This window comes from Biomphalaria glabrata, chromosome 6 (assembly GCF_947242115.1).
Source record: "Biomphalaria glabrata chromosome 6, xgBioGlab47.1, whole genome shotgun sequence".
NCBI classification, from domain to species: domain Eukaryota; kingdom Metazoa; phylum Mollusca; class Gastropoda; family Planorbidae; genus Biomphalaria; species Biomphalaria glabrata.
In genome coordinates this window covers 51,294,812-51,310,079 of record NC_074716.1, presented here as the reverse complement: position 1 = coordinate 51,310,079, position 15,268 = coordinate 51,294,812, and the positions used below count along the sequence as shown (strand labels likewise).

At 36.5% G+C, this 15,268-nt stretch overlaps 1 protein-coding gene across 4 annotated transcripts in view; it reads left to right on the top strand.

The window, feature by feature from the left end:
• Positions 1–15,268, top strand: part of LOC106055847 (protein kinase C-binding protein NELL1-like) — a 229,561-nt gene that overhangs the window by 111,231 nt on the left and 103,062 nt on the right. For all 4 annotated transcript variants that reach the window (XM_056031489.1, XM_056031490.1, XM_056031488.1 and 1 more), the window contains one exon: positions 668–805. In XM_056031489.1, the coding sequence (XP_055887464.1) occupies positions 668–805 (138 nt within the window). The remainder of the gene's footprint in view (positions 1–667; positions 806–15,268) is intronic.

The following is a 15,268-nucleotide window of genomic DNA, read 5'->3' as shown; positions in this document are numbered from 1 at the left end:
TTTTTAGTTTCTCTTTATTTATTTTTTCCAAAGTTTATTTAGAACAGTTTTGCCTTCCAAAAAGACATTAAGGGGAGCGAATGCTGTTAGAGATATCTTATCGTATAATAAAATTGGATTAGTACCGATTTGCATATCCTGTCTCGAGTAGTTGGTATATTTGGTGAGACACGTGGCCTTCACCTCTCGGTCACTGTAAGCGATGGGTCAGCCTGATTGAAGCTAGCTATAATTATTACGGGAAGAATAAAAGGGGGGGGGGAGAGGAGTGTTTAAGTAGGTGTGTATTCGAAAATGGGACAGTTTTTGAAGCGGCTTCGTAGACAGGGCCTGATTTATCTATAGGCAACACAAGTTTTTTCTTAGAGCCCACAGTTTCTTGAGGGCCCTTTAAAATTTGTCTGAGTGATTTTGTTCTGAATAAGTTGGCCTTCTCTGTCTCTATTAGTTTTATTTGCAATTTCTCGTGGGGCTAAAGGGGCCGATCCTTGATACAAAACTAACTCTAATGGTAACCTGACATTAGATGGGTAAAGGTCAAGACATTTAGTCTATTCTATTTACAGTAAGAAAAAATTACTTTATTCTTTATATATGTTGTGTTTTATTGTTTTAGAAATGGTTCCATACCTCGAATTAATTAATTATTTTGTTTTTCTCTTTTCAGATATCGATGAGTGCAAAGTGGCTGGGGGCCCCAAGGGCCACCACTGCAGCGACAATACTGTCTGCGTGAACACCCAAGGCTCCTATCGCTGCGACTGTCTTAAAGGATACAGCCGGCAGGACTCGTCTGAGTGCAAAGGTACTTATAGCTCAGTGACGTCACTTAGCGTGTCCCCAGCCTTGACCTTGCTTCTTGTGCTCCTGTGCCTTCTCAATGCCTGCAGGATATAAATAAAAAAAAACTCTAAAAAAAAATTAGCTGGCACAGATATTGTCTCGGTTGGGTAGGCAGACACCCACACCCTAAAGAAAATCATTCTCTGAATGATCCATCTAACCAAGGAGCCCAAAAACTTCCAGCCTGTACACAAAAAAATAGTTCCTTGCATACTGGGCTGGCCTGAAACGGATACCGACCAACGCCTAAGGAATTAGAGAACCTTCTCTGTTGTATTCTTTCAAATGTAGTTTGCAAATTCCTCCTGATTGCCGGCCCATGGCTTGCAGGGGCCAGATGATAATTCCAATCAAAATGTAAGCAGAGCCCAGGGCCCAGCCTGACGAACACATTGGGTTGAATGACAAATGAAACTCATGTTTCCAGACTTGTATATCAATGTCTAAATAAAAAAAAGAGCATCATTACAGAGTCAATGACATCTGTGTAACAGCTTTGTCTAGATCATGTACAATTAAAATAAACCCAACATTCATACATATACGGTTAATTTCAAAAGCCCTCTTTCACACATCAGCCCCCACCCCCTTTTTCCATGTTTACTTCTTCTATATTCTTTAATAGACACATCAATGTAGAAGATATATAAATAAGAGTTTGAAATAGCAGATCTCAGTGTAACAATCACGTGACACTTATCGACGTTTCATCTTACACTATTTAGTCCCGTGACACAATTTGCTTTGATGAGCTTCCAGCGTTCGTGTCTGATACAAGCTTTCACGCCCTAGACTATGTTACGCACACACACACACACACGCAGAAGATTGCGTTGTTCAAACCTTTGCCATTGGGACACGCACTCACGGAATCCAATGATATAAGAAATGTAAGGAAACTTAGATCAACCAATCAGCTGTCCCCCGCTTGTACTAAAAAAAAAAAATGCAACGTTCCGGAGTAGTCCACCAGCGGGACTTCGATCTTTGGCCTCGAATTTATTTCGCGTAAGGGTAGGCTTTTACGATTTCATTTTCACTTAATTACGATTTCATTTTCACTTAATTACGCAACTATTAAATACCCAAAGATTTATTTATTGTCAGCCAACTCTGCCTCTTTCATAGAAGAGTTCATTACTATCTATTTCTTAGTATTACTTTAAAAAAATTATGATATAATAGTGTTACTGAGGTCAGTGATAAGGGAGGTAATTGATTTGCCTTTTTTTGTTTAAACTTCCCCTAAAAATTGTTGTATTTTTTTTCCCCAACTATTATGTTTTTTTTTTTGCTACGTAGATGTACTTGATGTGTCTTATTTAAAAATATATTCCTACTTAGAATACTTTAATTTTTATGAAATTTTACACTCAACTTAAACTTACCTCCCTTTCGTATCTCAGCACGCTTTCGCTTTACTACTGTTGACGTCTGATTCGAACACAAACTAATCTTCACAGCTTATATTATCCTCAAACAGTTTATAAGCTGAATGTTATACATGTTTTGACATAGCTTAAAGCTTTATATAACAAACACACTTTTCAAACGTTTCACGTCTTGGGGGCTACAAACAAAACAAAAATGTACAAGCATAAGCCATATATTCCATTTAAACATCTTTTTTTTTCTTTGTTTGAATATGATAACCGGAAGTTATCGTTTTGTATACCTCAGTTGCCTGGCAACTCAACCAATCGTTTTTAGTGTGAAAGACGAACCGGATGTGTTGTGTGTTTGCGAACTCGCGGTTCGAGAGTAATTGGAACAAAAGTTGTGAAGCTTTCTGAGACTTGCCCGTGTGTCTGGTCTGTGTATGTGGGCCTATATATTACGTATGTATGTAATCCGCATTTGACTGTACATAGTGACTATTTAAGTTATATACGAGTGAAAGGGGACGCCCATGTAAATAAACACCCCCCGACTTCCAGAGTGACTGCTTCTTTTTTTTCCCCTTGTTCCTTATCGGTCAAGTCATACTGTCATTTGATGCTGTCATCTGACACTGTCATCTGACACTGACATATTTATATATATATATATATATATTGTCTCTTATTCTGCTGTTGAATCCAAGGTTATGTATGCTGGTAAGACATACACGATTTGTGCAATGTGTTGATGTATTTATTATTTTATGTATATTTGATAGTATAAGAGACCGTTGCCGTGAGGATGATAAGGGTGATGAGGTCCAGCGCTTCTAGTCTTTGCATTTATCGATTTTGAAATTCACGCAGAATCACTGCAAAGTGAGAGTCAATAGGGCTATAGTACTTTTAAGTAGGAATTTTAAAAAAAAAATGGAAAATCGTAATTTTATCTCGAGGTAAATGTAGCCTGTATGGGGCATAAGTTATTAAAGATACTAGTTAGGGCCCAATCAGCAAAAGTTGTTTCCCCTTTACTTACAATCTGTATTCATCTCTGCTTACATCTTGTTTTTGTTTGTTTGTAGTTTTTTTTTTTTTTTTTTTCGGTGAAAATGCGAGTGATTGCCGACTTATTGACACTTCAACTGACCAATGAAATTATACAATGATTATAAAAGGGCGTGGTTCACCTGCGCAACATCTCGCCCACCCCATAAGCTATACACTAACTACCTGAGGACCCCTCCCCCCCCCCCCATCCGTTTTTTCTATTTATACATTTTTTTTTTTACTTTTTCAAATGTAAATAGTAAACATATTTTTGTGTCTGTGCCCATTTATTTATTTTACCTATTTATTTATATTTTTGCGACAATGTCGCCAATATATCTATTTATTACCTCACAATTCAATCTAAGTCATTGTATTTGGACCCGTTGCCTTTTGATATTCATACACTCGTATACCAGAATAATAACATGCCTACTGTCTCGCTAACTAAGAATAGTATAATGTTGCTGCGAACACTACGACCACGATAAGATTCATCTTTAAAAAAGAAAGGGGGACTTGGGAGCGTGTCTTCTGATAAAAGGGGTCTCGAGTTTAAATCATTATTAAGTCCTGAATTATCAAACAGACCCTTTTGTTGCAGAAGTGAAAAGTGCTAAGAGAGGGTTGAGACGCCAAGTAATATCCGCCCTTGTCACACCAAGACGTTAATATTAAAGAAAACATACACAATAAAACTCAAGCTCTTACATAAACACCCAAACGTTTACAGAAAAACACAAATTTAGATGTAAAACCTAAGCATAGACATGCAATCTAAAACATATTCCTAAATCGTATGCATAAACATGAAAACCAAGCTTATTTCTTAAATCCAAGCATACACATGAAACGAAAGTAACACAATGGTATAGCTCACGCAACACACCACAAACTCTAAAGACCAAGCAACGTAAATGTCCCACTTCTTTCATCAAATATCTTTTTTTTTTCCACTTCACTGCTTCCTCGTTTTGAATGTGCATTATATTTATTATAAAACCAAACCTCTGTGAATTTTTTTTTTTATTTGTCGGTCTTTGTTATTTTTAAATCATCCATTGTTTATGCATTTTTATGAAAGTTTTTTTTTTTTTTTAAATTAAGAACTTCCTTTTGGCAAGGGACGCAAGTGGTATAGGTACAGTTTTATAAATAAAATGATATTAATAATGATTTTTAACGTTCTTACCTCTGAAACAAAAAAGTTATATATGTATAAAATTACAACTCTCAAAGCTCAATATTATAAATTTTTTTTTGTAAATTGTAACACATTATTTTTTTTATATACAAAACTAAAAATAAAATACACTACCTCCTGTTCAGACGATTGCGTCCCTTTAAGCCATAAAGTGTCACCTCAGAATAGCTTTGTGTCGATGATGGATCTTTGGGAGTATAACTCTTTATTACAATTGTTATCATTATGATAATTTATGCTATTTATACCGTTACTGTACAAATTGTTATAAAAATGGTTAATATATGCTAATTATATGTTAATATATGCTACACACGCTTCATTTGTTGACCTCATGCTTTTTTTAACGTCAGGTTCTTAAAGATTTTTGTGTTTTGTTATCTATTTGTATTGGCCAAAATGTGCGATAATTTTGTGTTACTACGGAAACACTGTTGTATCATATTTTTTATTTTTTTTTGATGTGGTTGAGGCGATGAGTCTCATTGATTTTTGTATAATCTTTTTTTTAATCATACATTTTTTTTAATGTCTCATTTGAAATGTGTATTTTTTTTTAAAACATTGTTCATTGTTTTAATATATATAAATATTTATTAATACGTATGATTTTTTAACAAACAAACAACAAAAAAATGTTAAATAAACCAAGAGAATTTTGTTGATGAAAAAAAAATACAACAAAGAAACAAAAATGTATTGTTATTTTAATTTTTTTCTTAATTTTTGTTTTTCTCTTCGTTGCCACAGTAATGAAATAGTTGTCAATCTTTATTTTTTTTAAAAAAGAGTTACAAATATTTTGAATGCAGAAACAAAATAGAAACACATACATAGAGACACACAACATACTTAAACATATAAATCGGAAACCTATTTAGCAAAAAAATACATGAATAAAGTGCAGAATACCTGAAGACAAATTAAATAGACCCGGTGAAGAAATGCTTTGTTTTAATCAGATGCGAAAAAAATATGCAGATGGCTCTCAACTGGATTTCCATACCCATGTGAAACACTGCACTCATCCTTAATCTTCAAAATCTACATTGCCATTTACATTATTATTATGACTATGCCAAGACATGTATATAATGAGATTATTCTAGCTTGCTAAAGGGGACTTAAGTTCTAGTTTTTAAAATACTGTTAGAGATATTTTCTATAAAAAAAAACAACTATAAATTTTTAAGGATTATTTGCTTCTATATGTTTTGCTAAGAATGACGCAGTGTAGAATTCATTTAGATTCTCGATAATAAATTGTTATATATGAAAAGTATGAATTTTTGTAAAAAATAAATAAAGAAATGGTAAGGACATAGTATTAGAAACTAGTTTGGATTAAAAACAAAATTATTACAGATGACAAGTATACGTTTCCATAAACAACAATATACATATCTTGCATTATTTTATGATCAGCCCTAAGAATGGCGATTTTCTTTAAAATCAAAGTTATTGTGTAGCCTAAATACAAAAACATTATACAACTAATATTACGTTATACGACTTAGCAATACACAGGTATGTTGGAAATAGTTTTAAGCGTACATTATGCATTATTACAAGAAATAGCGAAAGGTATTTCTAAACATCTCACAGGCAGAGAGCGGGGCCGCCCCTACTGTATAGTTGCATCTGTATTCCCCCTCAGATATCTGTTTTTTTTTATACTCAACATTGATACCATAGTAACAGAAACTAAAGGCGTACCTGTGGAAGATGCTATTTTATTATGATTACTGTGTGCTATTAACACAACCTGCTCGGAGCACCGCCATCCACTCAACATTCGTATAGTCTTGTGTGTTTAATAAACGCTTAGGTTCTCAGACTATTTGGCACAGGAGAAAGATTTCTACTAGTACTGTCGCCCCGTTCTTCTGTCGGGGTGTCCAGACCTCGTCATTCAAACCTCACCCCCCACCTCCCTTTTTTTTTTACCATTCTTTTCGTTTCATTTAGCACCGCCCCCCTCCCTCCCTCGGCTCTTACATCAGCAGACGATAACTTACCCGCCAGTTTGACGTAGTTCCATAGAAGAAGAAGAAAAAAAAAAGCTTCTATTTCTTGTTCGTTTTGTAACCTTACTTGTTAAACTTACTAAAAATAAAACCTAGACACTAGAACCACTGCAATATACAGCAACCCAAAAGCTTATACATAGAAACCCAAGCATTCATATAAAAACCCAAGCATTTACATTGAATCATAATCTCCACACGCAAAAACGAAATGTAATAAAATACTCAGAAAGACACAAAGATAAAGGCACATTCCTCGTTCCATATGCTAGGACAAATTTGTACAAATGCTCCTTCTTCCCTAGTGCTATTAGAGCATGGAATGGGTTGCCTGAGCTAGCCAGGAAAATCAATGACTTAGCAGAATTTAGGTCATTGGTTAAAATGCATGACGCCTACTATCTAATCGTCTTCTTTATTTGAAGTAACGTCTGTATAAAATAAGATAAGATAAACCCAAATCTAGAATCTCCATACAACATATCAATGACCAGTGGTGCAAATATTGTACCTTTTCATATTCTATTGTTTAAATCAGCTTTTATAAAACAGCAATTAATATTATTCCAAGGGCTCATGTGGGTCCAAACTGGACACGAATGATGGGCCCATGCACAATGGACCATTTTGCGCCATGGTTGGTGGGCCCCTTATGGTCGTGGCCCGAGTATATTGAACCCTTTCGTGCCATGGATGCTACGCCACTGATACCAGTGATAAGCTCTTCCATATCAATATACTACTCAAGTCAAGACATAAATAATTACAGCAAAGATTGTTGATTGCGTGTAACATCAAAGGAACATTGACATACCAAATAGACCAAAGTAAAAAAAACAAACCAGCATGTTTAGGCCACGAGAACTTCCTTAGCTAAGAAAAGACAAACATCTAACACAAAAATAGGCATCAAGGCAAAGTATTTCCACTACGTAAGATTCACTAAACTTTTTTCAAAAGAGCAGGCCTCAGGCCGATGTGCTCCAATTGGGCTCCAGCGTCAGGCAGGGGGGCCCCTGCAAATTTACATGAAGCATATCACTATCAGTCAAAGGCTTTAAAAGTTGTAGTACTTAAAGGGTTAACATATTTAGCCTATCATGCGATTGACGTAACTTTAATTAACCCACAGGCACCTATTGCGTTTGAGCTGCTTCCTATGCATATTTATATAATGATCTAATAAATAGTAATAGTAAAATTGTAATAGTAGTAATTGTAAAAAAAAAAAAAGATTACAAGATGGGGCCTCTCAAGCCTCCATTACATTGGGCCCCGCAATTAGTAAGGCCGGCCCTGTTGAGGAACACACATCGTCAAATTCAATGCATTTGTTTGGTAATTATCATTTGTCAAAATGTACTATTTGAAGCCTTTGTTGAATCTCTTCCACGCCAAATCTATATTAAGCCATCGCAAAGAAAAGGGAATGAATCCATCACACGAACGACGTTTGGAAGCTGTGCTTTTTTTTTTTTATCTCCATTATTTTCCATTTTGTAAGAAAACTACATTAGAATTTCAGCACGCTTACTCATCTGCGTAGATTTTATTACAGGTTGGAACACCGTCAGGGGTAGTAAGTCAAGAACGTAGATGGTGGCTTGTCTGCCCTTGCTCGCAAGTAGTTGGCCTAACGAGTAAAAAAAAAAAAAAAAAAAGCCCTCAGAATAAAACAAGTTTTTTTTTGTTTTTTTTTTTGGTATGATCGTCAGACAGGCCGAGAGAAGGGAAGACAGCGCGGTGGTATCTGGCGCACAGACAGCAGACGGCCTGGAGTGCCAAGGAGTGCATCCAAAAGTTAGGCCTAGAAACAGATTCATTTATGCATGCATGTGTTACATAGCATTATGTTATATAGTATTACATTATACAGTATAAGTCTTAACATTGTCTGATTTTTAACATTGTTTGCTATCTGGGCTAGTCAATCTTCTTTTTTTGGTACTGGGGGGGGGGTGAGAGTACTAGAATATACGAATTACTTCCCTTTAGGATTCGTAATAAGAATATTTTTTTTCTATTAGTTGTGTTAGACATTGCTAGGAATAATAATAATCTAACCCAAATAACAATACATCTGGGTTGTTGTTTTTTTTTTATATCAGCCGAGAGGATAATGAAAACTGAACTCGAAGACACATTCAAAGACATGCCACATCACCAGAAAAATTTTCAGTCAACACTGTTAAAGGGACTTAACAATGAATTTTGTTTCTAACGAAGCTCGGCCCTTGCAGTGCCAGAGAATGAATAATTAGTTCTTTATCAGACAATAGAAATAGATGACCTTAACATCATCTGCCCCATAGATCGCAAGGTCTGAGGGAACTATAAAATAATAATTAATGACAACTGACCTCACAGACACCTTCAAGCCCTTAACATCCATAAAAGGTTCTCGTTGCCTGTCAGAGGGCGGTACTGCTGCAGACCTGCCACATCACCAGAAAATTCTCAGTGGGCACTGTTAAAAGGGTGACAATGAATTTTTTTTTCTCACCAACGAAGCTTGACCCTGGCAGTGCCAGAGAATGAATACTCAAATGAATACAAATAAAAATACTAATAAAAATAAAGATGGAAATTCTTGTTACCATCCAGAGAACATCATTTGAACATTACTTATTGTACATTTTAATGGAAAAACTATTGCAGCCATACAGCTAATGCTCTTGAATACTGATTCTATCATTGCTAGAGAATGAAGATTAGCGCATGATTGATACTCATAATGCGCTTAAACATAGTCTGGCTTGGCTATCTGTAAAGAGGGCTCAAGGTTCGACACCCGACTCGAGCAGAGTTGTGCTTACTGAGAGCCTTCCCCCCACTGATCCACAAATGAGATTGGACCATAGCGCACTAAGCATGCTATAAGCATGAAAGTAGCGCAATCTAAAAGTTATACTTTAATTTAATTATTGTCATGCAGACAAACTGACAGCAAGATAACACAATGTGTTTGACTATGGACTGTATTACAATTTGTATAGTCTGACTAAAAGAATTGTTGATGTTTTAGGTCGTCCCCCACCTCCAACATGTAGATGTTATCTTAAGGAACCTTAAAGCAGTGGACATGCTGACCACTGGGAAGACAAAGCCCTGGACTAGAGACTACACTACGTGGAAAGAAATGGTGACCAAGAAAGCTAAGGACAGCAAAAAAAAAATAATAATATAAAAAAAAAACCCGCTGGCCTCAGATCTGGATAAAAAGTGTGTCAAACGAAAAATGTCTGGTTGGCTCCTCAACCACCAGAGCGAAAGCCACCTTAACCTGCGATATATGTGGACGGGAGTGTCTCTCCAAAATAAGGCTCCACAGCCACATGAGGAAGTGTGCTAGGAGATGAATTATAGCCTTTCTACATCTGAAGGAGATCAGCTATTGGTCAGTTATTGGTCAGTTTTAGGTCAGCTATTGGTCAGTTATAGGTCAGTTATAGGTCAGCTATTGGTCAGTTATAGGTCAGTTTTACGTCTCATGTCGAGTTGAAGCTCCTGAAAGCTACTCCAATCTCTAATCGCAATTTACCAACTCAAAGTACGCATTGAAACAGAAGCTTGAAGTCCCCTATTATAAACACAATTAACTCTCTCCCTCCTAACTGACGATGCCAAGGTTGATTTGACCCCATTAAACTAATTTAATTTTTGGATTTATAAACTTAAAATTTTTCTTGTGTAAAAAAAAGAGCATGCATTCCGCTAGAATTCGATACCAAATATAACATTTTCGAATAACAAAGAAAAATTTTACTGAAGTTTAACCCTAACAGGATAGTGAAATAAAATTAGAGCCAAATGAATACTTCTATCGGAATGAGGGAAATAATTACGGAGAGAAAGAGTTAAAACATAATTCCAATGACAAATATCTACTTTCAATATCGGTGTTACAATAATAAAAAAAAAAATTCTAAATGATGTTTAACATATCTCTCTATTCACGTTTGTCTAAGTCAGGGGTTCTCAACCTGTGGGTCGCGACCCCCTTTGGGGGTCGATTGACGATTTGCCAGGGGTCGCCTAAGACCATCGAAAAAATGATTTGTTTTTGTCTATTCTTCTATTGCTGTTTGTGTGTGTGTGGGAGGAGGGAAGTTCGCGGCAGAGTGGGGGATTGTAAAAAGGGGTCGCCGAGCCTAAAAGGTTGAGAACCGCTGGCCTAAGTAATCTCGCTATTCGGTATTCACCTGCGTCTCCTCTTTCCCTAGTCACCATTATCTACCTATAAGTCTACTGCAAGGTGAAAAAATAGATCGTCTCAACTATTTCGTACCTAGCAATAACCCGTTCTAAAGATAACAGGGAAGTATCGACTTGTATTCTACTATTACAGCATGTGCAGTAGTGTCCCCTTACTCCCAACATAATATTCACGATTACCTTTCTTTGAAAATATTATGTATTTATTTTTTTTCGTTATTAAATATTTTCTCTCGACAAGTTCCATCTTTTAAAAAAAAAAAATGGAAGTGCGTCACGTGATTTATGCTAGTCAATGGCCGAAGTTTCTTAATGAATGAAGCGGCCAGGTAAATACAGAGTTAAGGGTTAGGTTTGGCTGGGGGGGGTTTTTTGTGTTTTTTTTTTAAGAAAACGGTATAAAATTTCATTAATAAAACATCTAACATCTGCTGATCTGTTGATCTGTTTTCTAGCCAAAGAAGAAATTAAGGGAATATTATCCCTTCATGTTCGTGTAGTCTACATATAAATCTATTAATTTCATTATTGTTATTATTTTCATTATTGTTGTTATTAGTATTATTATTTTGTTATTTAAATTAAAAAAACATTTAGACTGTGTTTTAGTATTCTCATGTTTATCTATTTGTTTGTTTCTCTGTATTTCTCTGTCTCTGTTTTTCTCTCTCTCTTTCTCTCTCTTTGTCTCTCTCCTCTGTCTCTCTTTTTTTCTTTGTTTCTATATCTCTCTCTCTCTCTCTTCTCTTCTATCGCTCTCCTTTTCACAAAGCTTATAGCAACTCACTCTGTCTGCCTGTTAAAAAGTGTGTACACGTCATTTTCTCCCACACCCATTCTCAGTTCAAAGTGAAACTTCGCACAATTATTCATTTACAGCAGGGGTTCTCAACCTGTGGTTCGCGACCCCCTTGGTGGTCGATTGACTATTTGCCAGGGGTCGCCTAAGACCATCGAAAATATGGATTGTTATTGTCTATCCTTCTATTGCTGTATATGTGTGTGCGGGGGAGGGGGGTCGCGGCAGAGTGGGGGATTGTAAAAAGGGGTCGCCGAGTGTAAAAGGTTGAGAACCGCTGATTTACAGAGACAAGACACGAATCAATAAAAATAAAAGATTAACCAATTAGACAATTAATTACTGTTATTAATTATTTTGTTGAATAGCAAACAAGGGAAGCTAATACTTTAGTATTCTTAGATATGGCTAAATTTGTTGGGTTTTGTCCCCTTAATTAATTGTAATTAGTTATTGTACCTAAAAAAAATCGCGAATCAGTAAAAAAAAAAATACATAAAGGGGAAAAGCTTATTTAGTTTTAAGAACGAAGTTCTTTCCCTTTAGGATTTTTTTTATTTTGCTTGTTTTTCTTTGTTTCTATTTCTCTCTCTCTCTTTCTCTCTCTCTCTCTCTTTATCTCTTTCACTCTCTTTTCCTCTTTCTTCCGTTATCTCTTTTTCTTCTTCTAAGAGTTTTTCTCTCTAATTCTCTCTCAGTCTCTGTAAAGCTCTCTCTCTCTCTCTCTCTCTCTCCCTCTCTCTCACATATAGTCGTACAACAACGCCAACAACATAAAAGGCAACTTAACAACACATACACGCCACCCGTACTAGTCACCAAAACCCGTCCAACTCAAGCAAAATAGTCTAAAATATCCCCCCCCCCCCGTTCTCTTTCTCTTCATCTTCATAATTACAACTCCCCCACCCCCCTCTCCCTCCCCCGGATGCCCTGACACTTGTGTGTGCGTCTGTAGGTCAAAAATGATGTCAGGATGACACAGAAGACATGCCCCCCCCCCCAAAGCCCGCCAAACCTAGGCATAGTTTTAAGACGTGTCGCTGTGGGGATTTCCCGTTCCTATCTTCACACCTTTCAGAAAACATTGCCAAATAAAAAGGAAAGAAAAGAAGCGAAACGAAACATGTTGCATGTTTTTTACATGCTCGTTTATTTTTTTTCTTCCCACAATTGAATAGAGAGATGCACACACTAAAAACGCAGACACATACGCATTGATACGCACACACGCGCACACTAGCTGGTATGCACTGGCTGATATTAAATATATATAATAGTGTATTGACCCAGACCAGTGGTTCTCAATTTTTTTATCTCTTCGCTTAAGCCCTCGTTTAATGTACATACGCCCCCCCCCCCTCTTTTTTCTGTATACACACTTCTTTCCGTGTGTATCTTATCTTATCTTATCTTATATAATACAGACGTTACTTCAAAAAAGAAGATGATTACGTCCTACGCGTCATGCATTTAGTCATGCATATTAACCAATGACTTAAACTCTGCCAAGTCACTGGTTTTCCTGGCTAGCTCAGGCAACCCATTCCATGTTCCAATAGCACTAGGGAAGAAGGAGTATTTGTATAAATTTGTCCTAGCATATGGGACGAGGAATGTGCCTTTATATCTATCTATAATATAAATCAGAAAAGTAAGGCGGATGTATGTAAGTCCCGAATACAAATCAAAAACGTTTGACAAATCTTGATAAAACTTGGCATAAATGTTCCTTAAATCATGGCGGAGACAGTAGTGTATGTTTAATGTCCCTCCCACAATCGAGGGGCCCTAAAAATAGACCAAAATTACCTAAATGTATCTCCATTAAAGAACGCGACTCGTTTTGGGCGCGGGTCGTTTTGGCGCAGGGGACGTTTTGGCGCGAGATATAATTTGACAATAATTTAATAATAAGCACCTAGCTTTTATAGCCATGTTTATTTCACTCTACAATAATATTGTAGGTATTGTATGAACTCTTACACCATCCAGCGAACTGAGTTTTTTTTTTTTTTGTGTTGTTGTTTATTTCATGAATATATAATAAGTCAGATTCCTGAAAGGTAATGACATTCTCCCCCTTCCCTTTAATTATATATGATTTCTGCTAAGCGCATTAGATGACATTCTCCTATTTCTTTCCAAATGACATTTAAAAAAAAAGAATTGACATCAGTTTAATATCCGAACAAGCTGAGATACTTTTACAAGATATATTTTGAGAAAGTGGGTAGGGGTGATTTGGGTGACATCTCCCCTTGACGCAGGTAAAGTCAAACAAATGAAGCACCCAGCACTGGCGATCATCTCCTTCTGACTGGTCATTACCTGTGATACCTAGCCCGCCCCCTTTCTTCTGGGCACACTTCACTCCTTGCACATACTCTCTCACGAGTAGGACGATAATCTGTTTTTAACACTTCTCTTGACTCCCTAAGTTCGAATTCATAAGCCTTAATCTTTAATTCCATGAGCGGCCCAAAGTCTACCCCTCTCTTTCAATCTCTTCGCCCCTACATCTTTATATGCTCGCACAGGTTGGAACATTCACTATTCATTGGTCCAGCACGCTGACAGACTTGGCAAAACTTTCGCCATTTCATTCTATTATATTTCTAACTGAAAACCTGGTATTATTTTAAAATCATTTTTTTTAATTAATGGAAATCTGCAGTTAGGAATCGAAAACATTGCTTAATTATATTAATATGATTTACAGAAGGCAGTAGCCTTTGGTCAGTCATCTTTAAGCGTCCATAATTTAAAAAAAAATACTTTTAATTGTAGAATTCTCATCGTCACTTTCGGTAAAGCCTTAGAACCTGAGCCAACACTTAAGTCCTTAGTTGTAGACGTCACAGGTCTGCATTGTTTGTTAAAGAGTTTCAATACGAGGTTATCAGCGATTTGACTTAGAGATTATGTTTGTTACAGAACAGAACTTCAAGTCGAGGCTGACCAACGATTTGACTTAGAGACTATGTCTGTTACAGAGCCTCAAGACTAGGCTGATCAGCGATTTGGCTCAGAGACTATGTTTGTTACAGATCTTCAAGACTAATCTGATCAGCGATTTGACTCAGAGACTATGTTTGTTACAGAACTTCAAGTCGAGGCTGACCAACGATTTGACTTAGAGACTATGTCTGTTACAGAGCCTCAAGACTAGGCTGATCAGCGATTTGGCTCAGAGACTATGTTTGTTACAGATCTTCAAGACTAATCTGATCAGCGATTTGACTCAGAGACTATGTTTGTTACAGAACTTCAAGACTAATCTGATCAGCGATTTGACTTAGAGACTATGTTTGTTACAGAACTTCAACACTAGGCTTACCAGAGATTTGACTCAGAGACTATGTCTGTTACAGAACTTCAATACTAGGCTGATCAGCGATTTGGCTCAGAGACTATGTTTGTTACAGATCTTCAAGACTAATCTGATCAGCGATTTGACTCAGAGACTATGTTTGTTACAGAACTTCAAGACTAATCTGATCAGCGATTTGACTTAGAGACTATGTTTGTTACAGAACTTCAACACTAGGCTGACCAGAGATTTGACTCAGAGACTATGTTTGTTACAGAACTTCAACACTAGGCTGACCAGAGATTTGACTCAGAGACTATGTTTGTTACAGAACTTCAACACTAGACTGACCAGCGATTTGACTCAGAGACTATGTTTGTTACAGAACTTCAACACTAGACTGACCAGAGATTTGACTCAGAGACTATGTTTGTTACA